Here is a 19,173-nt window from a genome sequence, read left to right on the forward strand (position 1 = left end):
GACAATATTTGTTTTCAAGAATGGATATCTAGTACCTGAAAAAATATCTCCTGTAATGACATGATCCCTCAGTCTGGGGCCTAGAGGACTAAGGGCAAATGGGGCAGGAAATAAATATGTTGAGACTATTCCAACTACAGAAAATGGTATGCCTTAACTACACTAATGTGATCAACCATCCAGACTAGGGGTCAGCTCTGTTCTAGACCCAGGGCTCCCCGCCAACCCCAAGCCAGGTCCAGACCTGGGTTGTCCAGGGCAGGGGCTGACAATCACCTGATTGTAGGCCTTAGCCCTAGGAGAGCCCTGGGTCCTGCTGTGCTACATATTCAATTTATGGAGCCATACAAACAAGCCACAAAGATGTTCTGCATATTTTGTGGAATATCTTTGTGGCTGGTTTGCCATTTTATCATGCTGTAACTTGGCCACACATGTAGCATTTTTACTATTTATGGTGCACTAAATTATTTATGACTACCACCTAAATCGCACCATAACTGTAATGTGTGCCAGTGGCCTCAGGGACATATATAACCCTTAGGCCTTATCTGGCCCACAGAGCTGCTGAATCCAGCCCACAGAGCTGAAGGCTTTTCCTGTGCCTGTGCCTATGTCTGCGTTGGGGGCATGCACATTTGTCTTCTGGATTTGTTTTGGAAATACCTTGACAGTTGGCAAAATCTGGTACACTGCCAGTGAAGCCATTTGCTCATTAAAAGCCACATAAATAGATGTCCTCTCTTGTAAATGCAAGTTCCCTAGTACAGTCAGGGGCAACTTTTTTGGCAGGCATATCACAGATTAACCCTGCACTCTCCCTGTGTGCCTCTCCAGTCTCCTTTCCCTGCTCAATCTGCTGCTGTAGTTTCTGCTCCCTGCCTAATCTTCTGTTTTGCTGTCTGCTTCCTCCAATCCACTTCTTGCCTGATTTGCTTCTTTGGTTTCTGCTCCCTGTCCTATCTACCACCCTGCTGCCTGTCCCCTTGCCAATCTGCTGGGTGCAACACACAGAGGCTTCTTGGGCTTCTTGTGGCATGCGTAGAGCAAGTTGGCCACCCCTACTCCCTCAACATCAGAAGAATCTTATCTATGCCAATCCTCCCTATCTATGCAGTAGAATATTTATTAGGGGTTCCTATTAGCTCACAAAGATCCCTCCAACACATCACCAGTTTGTTTGGCATGTCAAGATACTACTTAAATTAGCTTTAAATGGTCAGTCCCCAGAAACTTCTCACTGATTAGTGTCTTGCAACTCATTTACTTTCTAAGGCTTTAGATTTTGAAAAGAAAAGGCTGTATACTCTGAAAGTGGAAGCTACCAATACTCACGTAGAACCACGATTCCTCTACTTGGGGCCATTCAAGGACTCTGCTACAGTTAGAATTTTGGTGGAGGATGTGGACGAGCCACCAGTGTTCAGCAGACCAGCATATATAATAGAAGTTAAAGAAGATGCTCAGATAAACAGCGTTATAGGAACAGTGTCAGCTCAAGATCCTGATGGTGCCAAGAATCCTGTCAAGTAAGCATACACCATTTCAGCTCATACTCTTATCTTTCTCATGCTTTATTTTTGTCTTTATTCAGGCACCTGCACACAAAAAAAAAACCATTGTCTTTAACAATGAAATCATTTTTAGATACAAGCATATATGCTTATGTATTGCATAAGTTAAATATATACACAAGAGTGTTTGTGCATGTGTATTATACAAGTTGATTTACATTTCAAATATGTTTGCATTTAGCATTATTTCATTACTCTATAGAAATTAAGTACATTAGCTAGTTCATGGAGAAGCTTTAAAAAATACCGGCGTTACATTTCCCCATTTTAAGATGGAAAAACTGATTTTTTAAAAGATAACTGCTATGTTTACCAACTTAGATATATGTATACACCTACAGACTCTGATCTCATTGGTATTGGTAGAACTCCATTGACTTCAATGGAATTACTCACTGGTGCAAATGAGAGTACAATCCAGTTTACAAACTTCGTAAATTATGTATGTTACTAGGCACTTACCTATTCTTAAAGGTAATTTGAAGTTCTGAGTAATTGAAGCCGAGTCCCTGTTTTAAATGACTTCACAAGTGATACGCAAGGATATAAACAACCCTGCTGTGTTGTGTAGATCTTTCTAAGAAAAGCCCCATATAGTAAGAGAAAAAACAAAAGAAACAAACAAAAAAACCCTGTTTGATTACTCCAGGTTTTTGGAGCAGCATAGGGGAAAAATTTAGAATAAATGAATCGCTTTAATCAGTGCATTACAACAGACCAACAATTAGGAAGAGGAAATGAGAAATATGCTTTGTAGTTACTTGCTGTAGTAATAATTATCAGCAGTATAAAATAAAGTAATTCTGGATTTTATAGAATTTTTGGGTGGGGGCACTGAAAGCTTGCCTAAAATAAGGAGAAATGAGGCTAAAAAAGAGGAAGGTTGAAAAAAACCCGGAGTACATAAAATAAAAGCTTACCTTGAATACTTTCCTCTTCACCAACTATCTTCTACTGAAGTATCTCAAGGTGTTTTAGAGAAAACAAGTGTTAACATCATATCCCACCATATGAAATAGGTAAATATTTTCATTGCTATTTCACTGATACTAAACTCTTCTGGCAGAGACCACACCCTTGTACAGCACAGTGCTATCCTGGTCCATCAACTAGATCTCCTAAGTGTTATTACAATATAAATAACAAAAACTGTAATAGAAGTAGAGTAAAATAATAATCTAGTGTCAGATTACAATAATCTAATGTCAAGATGACTCCCTTTTCTTTATTTTAACTATGAAAATTGTTTTCTGCTATAGACCATATACTACAAATTCTTCTAAGAACAAGATGACAAAGCAAAAACAGAAAACAAACACTCTACAAAAAAATTATCTTTCTTCAGTTAACTGTATGATGAAGGAATGGTATTGAATAGTTCTTGTGTCCTGTATCACACTAATTGACATGTTGGCATAGCTAATCGGTATTTTTTATAAAGATTTGATTGGATTTTGTATTTTGATCAAAGCCATGTAAACCAACTCATGATTTCACCCTTACATAACAGATGGAACACAACCCATACTAAGGAAATAATCTCATACCAGTAGAGAATCCAATCCTGGTAATATTATATTCAAATATGACAATAAGTGGTAATTTTAAAGGGAAACGCCTTAAAATTACAGAGTGGTCGATAGTGTTAATATGATTTAGCAGGAAAAGGAATAAGAGGGAAGAATGGAAGCCAAGTGAGGAACCTATGAGATGTATGTCTCCAACAAAATGGATTCTTAAATGGGCTTTTATGGTGCTTCTCTCTTGGGCATCTCCCAGCATTAGAAGGACAGGTAGAGACTACATGTTCTTGACAGGGTGATTTTTTTCCATTACACTTGTAAATGCTAGATCTAATTTTCACTCTGAGCTTGGGGAACTATGCAATTAGACCGTATATGTATGACTTGTCACTTACTGTATATGTATGACATGACATTCACTTGTCAATTTTCCTTGACAGCAAGAGATAAAATCTTTAGACACTTAATGGTAGAATGAAAACTTTCCATTTTTCTTCTCTTGAGTGGGGATTTTTCTTTTTAAATAACCTGAGCCCTAACTCTGGTAGATGGAAGTCACTTTGATCTTCCGTTAAAGAATCCTTTACAATATCATTATGAAAATGCATTATGAACAATTCACAAATATGTCCCTTCCTGACCCACAAATCTCCTTGACTTGTGGTTGCATTAACCAGCAGGCTGCTGAATATTGCAATGCATGAAAGGAGAAGGTTAAGATGTGGACTTTGCTGAAATATCTGCCATAGCCATGAGTGAATTGATCACCAGTTACACATCAGTGGGGTGCATTTCTTCAGTCCAGACCTTACAGAAAAGGTTTATTAACTGTAAAATAGCAGTAAGAAAGGGTACATTATACAGTTGATAGGTGTATAGATAAATATAAACAAACGGCTCACATAAATATAGTGATGAATTGTTATCCAATTGTGATAGTGAAAATCTTGTGATAGTGAAAATCTTGTGAAATGCTTGCATTTAATATAAACAGAGGAAAAAATTTGAATCTCTGAATCTTTTCCCAAATTAAAAAAAAAGAAAAATTATGCTTCTTTTGGGAATATTATATTGTGTATTAGATCCTTTTGAACTCTCTAGTTGGCTTGTTTTTGCTGTGTTAATTCCTCAAAGGCATAATGTAGTTCATCATTCATTGGAACTACCTCCCTGCTGTGATTTGATTTATCTAAAGAATCCCAAAAGAAAATGATCTTCAAGCAAACCTAAGACTTAATTTTGTTTGTGTATTTTACTGAAGACATACTTGCATGTATTAACTTCTCTTTCTTATATTCTGTGCAGAAAGATATATACATATATTATTAACTTCCTAGTTTCTCAATTTCACAGTGTTGGAAAGGGATAAAGTCCAGAAAACTGACATATATGCACCAGTAATTTCATTAAAGAAATGTAAAAACGAGTTTGATGTTGTCTGCTTAATTCTTGGTAGACTGTCCATTAAGTCAGAATCACCATCAGTTCAACATAATTAGCAGGTCTTGATCAAAAGAGACCTGGGATTATATAAATGGAGAGACAGAAATTACAATGTATCTTATTAAAATTATTCTTCTAGGCCAGGGTTAATAATATAATTAGAATATGCTTTTAACTGTACTGACCTTGTGTGTATTTTCTCTGGAATATGAAAAAACAAAATTAATACTGCATCAAGATTCTGTTCACTTGTATTGCTTTATTGAGCTTAACTTTGTGCTGTACGGATGACCTAATGTTTACAGAGACACGTGACAACTTGCATATATAATAAATATTTGCAAATAATAAATATTTTTAACAAGGAAACTTCAATGTTATAGCTGTGATAAGGTTAAAAAAAGCTCAAGGGAAGGGTGATTCATCACATGCAGAACTAAATTGTGAGACTCTTCCAGAGTAAATGACCATGGCACCTCAAGGCACTATCTCCCCAATTCAACAACCCCTAATTTTAACCATAAGCAATCGCATGATAAAAAAATATATATATAATAATGGGCTATTAAAGATAGACACATACCTAAATAGCTTGCTGAATAAAGGCATAAGTGTTACTAGAGCTGACTGGAAAATAGAAATTCAGTTTCATTGAAGAGGCTGATATTCCAAATTTGGCTTTGTTCCAACCAGGAATGAAAAACTAAGCTTGCCACGGATTAGAAATTCCAAAACATTTCACAGAAAAGACTTAGCATGTTCCCAAGTGTAGGTCAAAGGGTTTTCATAAAACATTTGAAGTGTGACAATATTCCATTTTTTTGATGGAAAACTGCTAAGTGGAAAAATTTGGAGCAATTCTACAACTATGTACTACACACTGTCCTGCAGGGAGCTAGGGAACACAGTGGCACTGCCAAAAACAAGTACTGTACTTTTACGGTGTACAAGTCTATGAGTTATAAGTCAACACCATATTTCCGCTCAAAAAAATTAGGATTTTCATAGATCCTGTGTATAAGTCAACCCTGCCTTGCTGGGGCAGGGGGTGTGGAAGGAAGGTGGCTGGGTACTGTGACAGCAGGAGAAGGTGGCAGGAAAGGTGTGTGAGGTGCTGAAGCCCAGACAAGCATGTGTGAGAGTTGGATAGGGTGCCTCCAAGCTCAGGCAACACCTGCCCCCTGGCAGCCTGCCGAACCAGGTCCGGTGGGTATTGCCACCATGGGAGAAAGGACTGGCCTCTCCTGCAGCTCATGGGGTGCACAGTCCACTGAGAGCTCATCTTCTGGCCACAGGACAGGCAAGCTGGCTCTGCCAAAAGCATGATTTGGCCCCTCACCGCTTCTGCCTTCATTCGGCCCCTGCGGCCCACATGATGCCTGGCACTACCTGGGAAGTTGCCGCCTCGCTCCATGGCCAACATGGGGTGTCAGGCAGGGCAGGGGGTGGCAGCTGGCAGTGTTGGGCAGGGGGAAGGCTAGTGGTGTCAGGCAGGGCTGGGTGCTGCCTGGGCTTTCAGCACCTCATGTGCTATCCCTGCTGCCTTCTCCTACCACTCCTTCCCCCCGAACTGCCCATGGGGCAACACAGCCCCTTCCCAGGCAGTGCCAGGTGTTCTGTGGGCTGCAGGAGCCTGCTGAAGGTATAAGTGGTGAGGGCCCAATCCTGCTTTTGGCAGAGCCTGTCTGCCTTTCTTATGGCTGGGGAGTGAGCTGCTGGCAGGCCAGGCAGCACCTGAGCTGCCGGGGGGGGGAACCTTCACTCTCCAGTGGCAGCGCCCCCCAGGCCTTGTGCTGCCTGAGGCCCCAGGGCCCCGACCCAACTTCCCCAGAGCCCTCCAGCACACCACCTCCCCATGTGGCAGGATGCCAGCACAGCGTCCGGCTGAAATATAGATACAGTGTATAAGTTGAGGTGGAAATGTAAGGGTACATTTTTGGGGTTCAACCCTCAACTTACACACTATGAAATATGGTATGCTTATGCCATTAACTTGCTCCTATGACTGAAGAGACATTTCTGTGATTGCTCAGATAACAGTAACCATATAATGGAGTATCAAATCAGCCACCAGGGAACAAGGGGAAAGAGGAGGTATGCTTTAGATAACTTACAGCTGGTTGTTTTTACCTTATTCTGGCCTGTACATTTAAATACCTGTTTCACCTTTTTTTAAGAATTGGAATGTAATGATCACTGCATGGTTTTTGGCTTGGACTCAAAAGATAAGGCAAGCTAAAAATCAGATGTTTATTAAAGAGCAGATCAAGAGATAGGTCTACTTTAGCTTTTTTCATGATAAAAAATTACCAAATAGTAAAGCAAACAAGTACATACAAGTGTCAGACTATTTTTGGCTTTTCAGACTCATAGTATAAGCCATGAGGCAACATCTTTTCCCCTCAGACTCACATGGTTGAACTGGACTCTTTCATTCTGCTCTTTCTTTGTGTTTGGATTTTCTGCTGAGATAAATGAGAAGTTCACACATTAGCTGGACTGGCACCTCGAACATGCCCTGGGTAATGGGCAGCAAGCACCTACTTAAGCTACCTTAGGAATAGAGCAGAAATTAAATCAAGTCAGTTCCTCCTTTTACCTTTGTTCTCTCAGAGTAGTAATCTTCACAGTCATTTTTCTGGTGCAGCTTTCTTCCCTCAGCATGTGGGCTCAACCAAGCACTGCTTTTTCCTCTCCTTACCAATTCTCCAGCATAGGAATGCAGCAGTGACTGCTTCCTCCACATTGTTGTGACCTGCAAGGAAATCACAGAGGAGAGTATGCAAAACCTTATGTATGCTCCAGACATGCAGATTAGCTCACAATTAAACCCATAGCAAGAATCTAACTCTTCTCTCTCAATATGGGAAGAGTATTTAAACCCTATCTTTATTATGTGGCAATTTCATTTTAGCGATATATGGAGTTAAGTAACCATATTTGAATCTTGTTATCAAAACTCCTTCCAAGAATTGGAGATATTTGGCTTTAAAGTTCAGATTTAGCTCAGCATAACAGAGAGAGAGAGAGGTCAGATAAGAAATAAAATACATATTTAGATTCTGATGTTCCTCAAACCTTATTAGTGTTCAGATCCATCTCTAGATATTATGAAGCAGAGAACAAGTTAAATTACACTTTAATATGCTAGAACACACTTTTACATAGTATTAGCCATGGAGTGATAAATCAGCTATACTGATCTCAGTTTTGTGCTTTTTTTTTTTTTTATTTTGCTTTTCTAAAACCCAATACCATTGGGGTGAAAGAAAAATTGCACCTGAGCTGCCAAATTTTGTATCAAAACAGATTGGGCAGAGCTGAGATATCAAACCATGAGAAGAGGGATTTGTAATGGGAAACTCAACTCAGCCTTAAAATAAATGTCATATCTTTCAAGATGCAGACTCCACATTTTTCACTAAAAGGCAAATCTTTGATGCTTCTCAAAAGTATGTAAATTATGCAGCAATTCATTTATTCAGTAAAAGCGCCCCACCTTCTAAATCAAACCCTCCAATATGTCATTACTCAACAGCGCAGAACAGAGTCCTTTGTAGGAATATATCAAGATGCCAAAGTCGGTACTAAAAATTAGGCAACTGATTTACTAGCTGTATGATGTTTAGTCTTAGGTAATTGTTTAAAAACAGAGATTAAAATGAAAACTTTTTTCTAAACACTTTCTCTGTATTTTCAGGTATTCTGTAGATCGGCATACTGATATGGACAGAGTATTCAACATCAATTCTGGAAACGGTTCAATATTTACTTCAAAACCCCTTGACCGGGAAACAGTGCTGTGGCACAACATTACAATAATAGCAGCAGAGATCAGTAAGTCAAACCTAAATACCATCACTGTCCCTGATGTAATGAATTTAGCCTCCTAGCTGAGTGTGTGTAAAGGATGGCTGGTAAGATGTCAGGCTATATGGATGGACCTGCTCAATACTAATCAAGAAGGGGAAACACTGAAAATGATGCTCTGTGTTTTTCTTTTTTCTGGGCTCACAATTTATGAAGAGATTATTTTCATATCTGAACAGGAAGAAACTTGACACTATTGTGTTTCCAAATCAATCAGACAGGAAAAATGCTCTTAGCTGTTTAATTAGGACACGATATGCTGACTTAAAATGTTGTATACAGCACACAAGTCACCAATGGCTAAATCCAACCGTATTGTGCAGCTTGGGAATTTTCAAGTAAAGTGAGGTAGAGTTAGGTACCCAAATTAAATTAAAATTCAGTGGGAATTAGGTATCTTACTCCCTTAATCTCCTTTGAAATGCCCAGCCATGGCTAATAAAACATTGCATTTCTTCCTAATTTACAAGCATACTTAGAAGTCTGCCTGGTGATGATACTAGTTGTTTTAGGAGCAAGATATCCCAGAAGATATACAAGGCTTATGTTAGTTAGGCACCATCAACAAAAAATCCCCTCTAATTACATATTAACTACAACAGAGATCTCTCTCGTCTTCCTCTTGAGGCATGCTGAAAACACTGGCATGAGTGGGTGCAGTTCTAATAATTTCTTTGGCCTTGCCTCCTCCTATATGGGGTTGGATATGATTTTGTGGCATAGTAAAATGGATATATTAGGGTAATTTGTTATAAAAATGTTCAATAGTTTAGATGCTGGTAGAGAGTCTCAGGGCACTCCTCTAAAAACTTGGCATGAGAGAATTCTAGGTCCTATTTTCTCATAGGTATGTGGAAGGTATGTGGATATAGAGCAGGTCATTAAACTCTTAAGATACGGAAGAAGATAATGAATTCTCCACTCTCTCTCTTCTTTATTCTGTAGCAGGCCTCTTTTAAAATGAAAATTACCTGATATAACACAGCTTGACTATCGTAGGGGGATAGGATACTAAAGGATAGTCATGAGCTGAAATTTACATAAAACAGTGCTTACAAAAATCTTGCAGCATACAAAATACTTTTGCCAGTTGGGCCCCCTATTCATATTCCTTTTGTATCTTCTGAAGCTCTCCCGCGATGGTCTGATGTGGTCGAGTTGTTTGTTGTAGACTCAAATACTCTGCATAAGAAAGAACTTAAAAAAAAAAAACCAAACTAAAAAGCATTTTGAAAAAGTGGGAAATATACCTTTTGTAAAAATGTAGGTCCTGTAGGAACTGAATTACTACACAGTACCAAAATTCTTAGAGTAGCTCAATAACAATTTATCCCCAACTAAAGTAAATTCAAAATTTAAAAAAGCCTTTGTCTAGACTGAGTTTCCAAGCTGGTAAGTTTACTTCATCACCTGCCTAAAGCAAATTTATCCTTTGAACTAAATTTTTCCAGTCAAAAGCAAGGCTCTGCCCAGCATAGGATCCATCTTTGCTAGGCTAAATTTTGTATGATAGCAGCAAGCTTCTTCACAAGTCACACTTCCAGGCTGGATGGTATCATTGTCCCAGACTAATTTCTGTCATAAGATGACTCATATTTTTTCTGGCCCAAGCTAGGCTAAACTAAACTAAATGAAAGCCTGACCCCCCTCTCCCTTCTACACAAGCTCGAGCAAATCAGCAATTGCTCTCAATGCTGAACCACTCCATTAAATTTTATATGCATATCATTTTCCTACACTAAAGAAAATATTGAATATTAGAATATGAAAGCACATACCACTGAAGTGTACTTCCTTTAACAATAATAACCATAAAACAGAAAGCTTGTAAATAAAAGCATATTACAATGGTGAATATTGTCATCCACTGGAAACAAAATGGAGAAACAGAGTAATTTTGACAAATATTATACAAAATAAGCACTAAGGTTATGTCTACAGTACCTCCAGCCATTCATGAGAGTACTGTAGTGAAGCACAGCATGCCTACGCCATGCATGCTAATGTAATGTAACTGTTGTTTGACATTCACACAGAGCACACTCAGTATCACTTTCTGGTCTTGAATCTCAGGCTTGTCTATTGGCTCATGCTGGGTGCTACTCTAACAACAGATACATTTCATTTTTTCAACATATGGTACAGGGTAGAGAGTGAGTGAGTGGCAGCACATGATTCATAATGGTGTACTAAGTGTTGCATGGAAACAATATAGGCATGTCTAGACTTGGGGCGCTTCCATTTTTCCTTGTTTTTCTTGAGTTGCTTGGTTTCAGCCTGTTTTTCAAAGCATACCACATACACATCTCCAAGTGAAGTTGGTAGCAGCTTCAGGCTCAGGCTCTTGGCATCTCAATTAATACTCTAAATATCTAAGTTTTTGAAACATAAGACATTAGTAATTTATCCGGAGTCACAGAAAAAGGCTACACACACAGTCAGATAATCTAGGAGAATTCTTCTAAGTTTCTTCCCCTGGTAGAAAAACTTACCCAGCGCTGTATGTACAGCCATTCAAATGCTGAGGCCCTTAAAAGCAGAGAGGCTGCAGTACTGACACTGTAAAACAACGTGGAGAGCCTTGTGCACAAAATCTCAACTTGCTCTGAAGGTTTCCTTAGTGTGCCTGGTGACAGATGTCTTCAGTGCATAGGGCAGCAGATTGGCTGCCCCAGACTGCTCATGGTCAGCCTGTGTTTCCTGCAGCACAATATAGAGATTGTGAAGGGGGCATGATTTGTCCCTGAGGGGAGCAACACATTGTCTCCCTGGGAGTGAGGGGTGAGGAGAGGGGAAGCTGGAGGACTACGTTCTCTTCTGAGAGAAGCTACATGTACAGACATTCAGTCTCCCAGAAGAAATTCTCCCAGGAGTGTTTTAATTCTGCTTGTCCCCAAGTTGTTTTTCTCCCAGGCTAAGTACAGACAGTCAAAAAACCCCGGACTGTATTATTTCAATCTTCACAGGTTTAGTTTAAGCTGCACAGATAGAACCAATAAGCAAGGGAACAAACATTCACTTTTTGATTCTAGAAATGTAGCCCTATGCCTGCAGTGGATCAGGCCAGAAACTGGGAGGAAGTGGGTGGGAGGGGGCACTCTAGAGCACACCTCCCTGTGCGGCTGCAGCAGCCAGCTTGGGCCACAGCTAGCCCAAGTGGATTCATGGGGGAGGAGCATCCTGGGGTGCTGGGGGACTATGATTTCTGGAGGGTATCTGGGACAAAAATTCAATAAACTGATTTAACCTAAATCAGTTAAGTCTGATACAACATCTATCCAGGTTTATCTTAAACTGTTTTGGCCATATTGAAAGCAGTTTATGTGTACTGAAATTTTGTTGTGTTACAGATCTGAACCAGTTTCCAATCACTAATACTAGTTTATGTAATTTCTGTCTCAAGCCCTGGAGTGGCTATTTTTACACTGGGAAAAAAGTCTGAATATCTATATGCTTGTGGTTTCACCTGGGACAGCAGTGACTCTACCAAAAGAACCTGTAGAATTGCAAATAGAACCCACACCTTCCAATTTACAGCTGATCATGCTACCGTCTTAATGGAACTCTGAAGTGCTTTAAATCAAACAAACTCTCTACCCTTGAATTAAAAAGGGCAGGCTGGATTTTGCACTTCAGAAAGAACTTCAAGGCCATGATCAGAAGAAATTTTGGATTTCCATCTGTGACTTGACAGAAACCACATGCGTAACTAAGGAGGGTTGTTTACAGGATGAGGGAGCTGTCTGCTTCTTGCTGGAGAGCCCAATAACAGTTAAGTGACAGCAGGGAGAAATTAGTCAACTCTTATTCATTAATGGAAATGGTTTTGAGGGAGAAAAGAAAGAGCAATAAGGCTTGAAGTCTGCATAAATATATTGGAGCCTACATTTCCTGCTAGATAGATCCTTAAAAAAGATGTGTGTTTGTGACTGCAAATGATATATTTTGATGAAAATTCTCCTATTTACTATACTGATATTTTAGAAGTTTTGGAATCACAGTAAGTTAAACAAAAAAAAAACAACCCAAAAAACTTGTGTTTGTACAAAGAAGCATGCAATATGAGTAGTAACTGCACATTTAAGTTTGACTCTTGGATATTGCCAATTGCACAGATATGACATTTGTATCTATATTCTTGTGTGGACTTTTGTCTATCCTAGTCTATACTATACATACATTCAGAATAATTAAGTATGGTAAATTAAAATAAAATCCCAACTCTAGAAAAACTATTCCAGTGAATGATTTTAAATACATAAAAGCCTCAACAGTTGTTATCTTTTATCCACCACTATTATTAGAATAATTTGGCCTTTAAATATAATTTATGATTTGTTAATAATCAATAAAAAATAGTAACATGGAGGGTAATTCAAACCTATTAAAACCAATTTTGAAACTGGAAAGAAACCAATAAAAGAATTGTCAGCCTGTAGGTTGTGATGTTGTTTTCACTCAAAGTTGTGTTTGGGACTATTTTTGGTTTCATTTTTAAATTATATACATCAAAAGAATATGAAGTCTGTCTTTTTTCAGTTTTAGAAGTCAACTCAAAACCACAATAATTTTCCTAATTGCTTTTACCTACTTTTAAGCAGTAAACTGAATTTCATAAGTAGTAGAAACTCAAAACATTTTCAAGTAAACTTTAGTCTATCCTTTTTTTTTGCTACTTCATAGAACTCCTTTGGGAGAAGTAACTTATTACATAGGGCTTATGTTCTTTCGATGATGCATTTTAGTGTCAGCTCTAGAGCAGCAGCAACCAAAGATCAATCTACAAAAGGTCAGAAAGCTTCTCTAATAACAGCAACAGATAATAACTTTTTATGCTCAAAAGTGCTTTACCAATTTGGGTCCACTTCTAGTCATCCTTACTCATACAAGTAGTCCACACACAGGACCTGAATAAATTTATTTAGATTTATAAGTCTGCATAAGATCAACCTCATAATTAGTCTCATTTAAGTCAATAGAGCATGTTGCAGAAGTACAGTATATTTTTTATCTTTCAGTAAAGAGTTGAAGGACTTAGCCCTTAAATCTATCCTTTTCTTTCCCACAACTAAGTCAGGAAGTGTATTATTTTTATCCCTTTTTTTATCATTACAGACAACCCAAAGCAAAGCAGCCGTGTCCCTGTGTTCATTAAGGTTTTGGATGTAAATGACAATGCCCCAGAGTTTGCTATGTTTTACGAGACCTTCGTCTGTGAAAATGCAAAGGCAGAACAGGTGCGTTGATTGTTTGCACTCCATAATAGGAAAAATTAAAAATGGATTCAGTTTAAGCATTATTCTTGCACCTCTTCATCAGGAAGCATACTTCGTGCTGTAACGAGCTGTCAGTGTCACAAAATTAAATTAAACAGTGACTGCGTCGTATCTGATTCTAGTTAGCATTCTTGTAGCTAATGCAATGCTGTGTTTTACATAGTTAAATGTAGTTTCTTTTTGTCCTCTGTCTCGTTATTCCTGATTCACTTCCCTGTCTCTTCCCTTGAGTATGGGATTTTGTATCTGTATACCACAGCATTTCCTTCATCCCTTCCTAAGAGCACTTAAAGGTCATGGTAGCCCCATGCTGTAGTCCTTCAAGTCCTGTTATCTGATGGTTCAAAGCAGCAGCTATTCTAGGGGATTCTGCCACAGATTTCCTATTAAATGGAATTTGTGTCGATGAATACTCAACTCATCTTTGACTATCTCACCCTTCACTTCTGCAGCTGGTTGTTATTAGTTTTCCACCCACTTGTGATATAAATGTCATCTGTCCAAAGTGTGACCCCTTGGATTTAACAGGATTTTCAAGATAACACTTTCACATCTTCATTCCATTAGAAGACTGAAGGACTAATATAATTACATAATTTTTAGTCACTCTGAACAGTACACAAAGCCCACTTTTGATTTAAAGGTACTCTGGCAGCATCCTGAATCTTAAAGTGGAAGAAAAAATAAATTTTTGTCCTAAATAAATAAGAGATCCTTTAGACTGCTAGAGTAGATGGCCTTGGTGGAAATAAGAATAAGGCCTATAGTTTTCTGTTGTTAGATAATTTTGTTGTTATTGTTTTAGCTGATACAGACCCTAAGTGCTGTTGATAAGGACGACTCATTTGGTGGACACCAGTTTTCATTCTCCCTGGCTCCTGAAGCAGCCAGTAGTTCAAACTTCACGCTACAGGACAACAGAGGTGAATTCCTAGGAAGGTTTTAGTTTATTCTCCGTTTTCAGCTTTTGAACTAGTAGTCCTTTAACACTCCATTTGCATTTTCAGACAACACAGCAGGGATCTTCACCCGAAAAAACAGATATAGCCGACATGAAATGGGTATGTACCTCCTGCCTGTGGTAATATCAGACAATGATTACCCTATCCAGAGCAGCACAGAAACAGTGACTATCCGAGTGTGTGCCTGTGACCATCGGGGGAAGATGCTGTCATGTAATGCAGAAGCATTAATCCATCCCACTGGCCTTAGCACAGGAGCTTTGATTGCCATTCTCCTCTGCATCATTATATTACTAGGTAAGTGACCTAGAGGTATTTCTTTTATGAGAAGAGAGACTGGAGAAAGGATAAGCATTACATGCCAAAGACCCTTTGGAGATTTATTTCTTTCATTGTTATGTAACGGAGAAATAATCTACATTTGTTTTTCTTCCAACAAAGTGTCTGAATAATGTAAGACAGGCTTCTTTGTGTAAATCTCATATCTTTTATTAGACCAACTAAATAGTTGGAAAAAAATTCTTAAGAAGTTTTTGGGTTTAAAAAATGTTTGTCAGGCTGAGGAAGCATCCACAGTTGGTTTGTGTTATTCCTGGATGGAATTAACAGTAAAGAAGCCAGAGGCTGGTATGCATGCAAGAAAGGCAGTCAGTGAAGATGTAAATTGAGGAGTCAGTGGGTGAGAGACAGGCTGGGGGGGGTTGGAGGGGTGGAAGGGGGATGAATGTAGGAGGTAAATAGTGGAGAGGTACCTGGGGACTCAGATGTCAGGCAGGTTATAATGTGTCATAAATCCAATGTTTATATTTAGTCCATGATTTTGTTTTATTCAGGAGGTTGATGAAGTCAAATTCATGGGCTTATATGTGGAAAGTGTTTTGTAAGTTCCCTTTGAGGGTTAGAACTGAGAGATTGGAGAGAGAGTGGTTTTCCTGTGAGAAACTTGCCCCTACCCATAATTGGATATTCCTGTCTTTAATAGATTTCCCATATGCATTCATTCCGGTGCGTAGTTGTTGTTTGATCTCTCCTACATATTTTCCATCAGGGCATTTGGTGCATTGGATATTACATTTCTGGAGGTGCACATGTAAGATCCAGGAATTCTGATGGTTCTATTCTGGGGTGTAGTAATTTTGGGGGTGGTGGAGAAGTGTTGGCAGGTTTTGCATTTCATGTCATGGCATGGTCTGGATCCATTCATTGTGTTTTGGACCATAGGAAGTTTGCTTCTGGTGATGAGGTTAGCGAGATTTGGTGCTTGTTTGAAGGCTAGGATGGGTGGTTCTGGGAAGATCTCTTTAAGAATTGGGTCTCCTTCTAGTATGGGTTGCAATTGTTTGAGGATTTTCTGTATAGGTTTGAGGAAGGGGTGATATGTCATAACCAGCAGTGTGCACTTCTTGGAGGTTTTCCTTCTGTACCACAGCAATTCTTCACATGGTATCTGGGTGGCTCTTTCAAACTTGCAATCTATCTGTCTGGAGGAGAGTCCTTATCGAGTGAAAGCCTTTTTAAGATTTATGAGATGGCAATCCCAGGTGTTCTCCTCAATGCAAATTCAGTGGTCTTTGAGGATCTGGCTGTATATCACAGCATTCTTGGTGTGTTTAGGGTGATTGCTGCATCTGTGCAGATATGTATGTTGGTCTGTGCATTTCTTGTATAACACAGTCTATATTTTACCATTCTGGATGGTAAAATACAGACCACATTATTTAGAATGGTAAAATACAGACCACGTTATACAAGAAGGGAATTTACAAAACACTTTTCACAAATGAGCCTATGAACTTCACTTCATCAACCTCCTGGATACAAAAAACCATGGACTAAATATAGACATTGAATTTATGACACATTGTAACCTGCCTGACATCTGAGTCCCCAGGTACCACTCCACTATTTACCTCCTACATTCATCCCCCTTCTGCCCCTCCAACTACCCCAACCTCTCTCTCACCCACTGACTCCGCAATTTACATCTTCACTGACTGCCTTTCTTGCCTGCATACCAGCCTCTGGCTTCTTTACTGTTAATTCCATCCAGGAAGAGCACACACCGGCTGCAGATGCTTCCTCAGCCTGATGAAGGGTTTTGAAACCCAAAGGCTTGCTAAGAAAAAAAATTTCAACTATTTAGTTGGTCTAATAAAAGGTATCAGATTTATCCAAAGAATTTTGTCTGCCTATGTCCTTAGACCAACACCGCTGCAACCTATACCCCTGAATAATGTAAAACACTTCCTAATCAGTCACCCCTCCCTAACAATGGGTGTATCCATTTCCATGCATTTCACACAGATGTAAATGACCATACCAGGTGCAAGGTATTTGCATTAGCATTGGTGTTATTTTGGCATATGAGGAGGACTGAAATAGATACAACACCTCCTTCTGTGCTGAAAGAGCATACTGAGTTGGGCCAAATAGTACGCCTTTCAAAAGGATGTGGCTTGCTCTCCTTCCAGCATCAGTAAATACAAAGGGTGGGAATCCCTAGCTAGTCTTAGGGATATGTTGCAGTCAGATCTAGGCAGTTTTTTTATTAAAAAGGGTAATGGTCTGCACAGATATGCACTGCCTGTATTCAGGGCAAATTCCAAAAATGACAGGGAAGCTTGCAATTCACATGGAATTGCAGTCAGTTTTTAAAGCTTGTTGTCTTTAAGGGTTGAAGCCACTTACCACCACCACACTTATCACAAAAAAGTCCAGTGCTGCAAACCATTTTGCATGAGTTCAGTACAGCTGTGCTCATTAATATCAATCTGACTTTAAACGATTTCCTGTTTAGTGTCAATTGGAAATAACTGATTCCCTTTTCTAAGTAGCACTTTATGTCAGTTATTGCTCATGTCGCTATGCAGTGTAAGCAGATTTTCAATTAACAATACTCTATAATTTTCTGATTTCAGTGTTTAGTGGTAGGAAATAGTGCCCAAATTTAGAATCTGAGAAGGTCCAGATTGCTTTTTGGAAACTCACAGGTAGTGTTAAAAGTTGATGTAGATATAAGAAGACTGTAGTTTGAGTTTAACACAGCATTTTTCTATTTTTAATTGAAATCAAAGCCCTTTGAATAAAACACACTTGATGTTAGCTGTTATTCATGAAAGTACCATTTTAGCATTTATTTTTATATGAACATTTTTGTTAACAGGACTATCCCGTATCAGTTCCATGGACAGTCCACATCAGGACCATATGTTCTCTGTGCTCAGATAACTGTATTGGCTCTTACATCTCAGGAACATGTTCAAAACTGTCTTCTGTGTTTTCAAATACTCTCGGGTTTCCTCCACAATGATCTGCATCTTTCCTTAAACACTAGCCTCCCCTTCTATAGATTCTGACAGTTCTCCCTAGGATAGGAACTTCCTTTATTCCATGCTTGTACAATAAGCACAGAAAATGTCTAGTTGGGTTAAAATCTTTAGGGAGATACTAGAAAATGAATAATTCATCATCATCAAGACTGACCCTCCAATTTGTCTTCACTTCATTTACCAAGCCATCACATCTCAGATAACCTCTGAAGATGGTTTCCTGACTTTTATCAATTAAAATAGAAGGACACTGCAAGAATAGGAACTTTATGTAAATCTATATGTTTTAGGCACATAAACTTGTCACTGGCTTTAATGGGTACTTTGCGTGCACAGGAGCAGACTGCAACAGCCATCCAGCTCTCCATCTATGTAGAATCTGGAAGTTGGCTGCCATGAGAGATTAAAAAAAAAAAAAAGCTTTGAAATGCTAGAATATACAAAAGGCATCCCATTTAAACTCAAGTAATATTTGTAGGGTCAGGCCTGGAAGGGCATATTTGGGTGAAAAAAACAAAATAGAATAGGTGTTACTTGTATTTAACAAGTTATTATGAAGGTAGTCACAGAAATCATCGTACATATTTTTTTCCTGTACAGTGTGTAGTACAATGGAGTCCTGATCCATGACTGGGATTTACAGGGAGTACTGCAGCATAAATAATTACAGTACAGCACCACATTGTTGTTGTTAATGCCATTCAGTGGTAAATAGTCATTTATCATTTTAAGAAAAAAGATAAGTGGAATCCAGATAAGAAACCAAAGGCAATGGTGTTTTACTTATTAGCTAGCCTAGACCCTGATCTAAAAATCAGTTCTATGAGCATGAACCCTTCTACCCATCTGGAGCTCCAGTGTCCTTAGTGAAGCTGTAAATGGGTGCATGTTTAATTAAGTGCTTTTGGCAGAATCTTGGCTATAAATACAACACCTTCAACAAATAAATCACACACTTAAGAATTAAAGGGAAAGAAAAAATGGTTAAGAAACCTCACATGTTTTGATGATTAAATCATCTTTAAAGTTAGATATATGGAACAAAATCCTCAGCTAGTGCAAATTGTTTACTTTTTAAGAATATTTTTGTTAATAGGATTGTCCAGTAATAATTACATCAAAACCACATCTTCCCTGTGCTCAGATAACGCTATGGGTTTCCATCACAGAAACACATTCAAAACTGGCTTCTGCTC

The 19,173-nt window shown here is 38.7% G+C and overlaps 1 protein-coding gene across 2 annotated transcripts in view; it reads left to right on the plus strand.

The window, feature by feature from the left end:
• Positions 1-19,173, plus strand: part of CDH6 (cadherin 6) — a 137,910-nt gene that overhangs the window by 110,257 nt on the left and 8,480 nt on the right. For both annotated transcript variants that reach the window (XM_019483351.2, XM_006276324.4), the window contains 5 exons: positions 1,276-1,529; positions 8,241-8,377; positions 13,526-13,647; positions 14,492-14,609; positions 14,694-14,945. In XM_019483351.2, coding sequence (XP_019338896.1) covers positions 1,276-1,529; positions 8,241-8,377; positions 13,526-13,647; positions 14,492-14,609; positions 14,694-14,945 — 883 coding nt within the window. The remainder of the gene's footprint in view (positions 1-1,275; positions 1,530-8,240; positions 8,378-13,525; positions 13,648-14,491; positions 14,610-14,693; positions 14,946-19,173) is intronic.

Source organism: Alligator mississippiensis, chromosome 5 (genome assembly GCF_030867095.1).
Source record: "Alligator mississippiensis isolate rAllMis1 chromosome 5, rAllMis1, whole genome shotgun sequence".
In the NCBI taxonomy this organism is placed as follows: domain Eukaryota; kingdom Metazoa; phylum Chordata; order Crocodylia; family Alligatoridae; genus Alligator; species Alligator mississippiensis.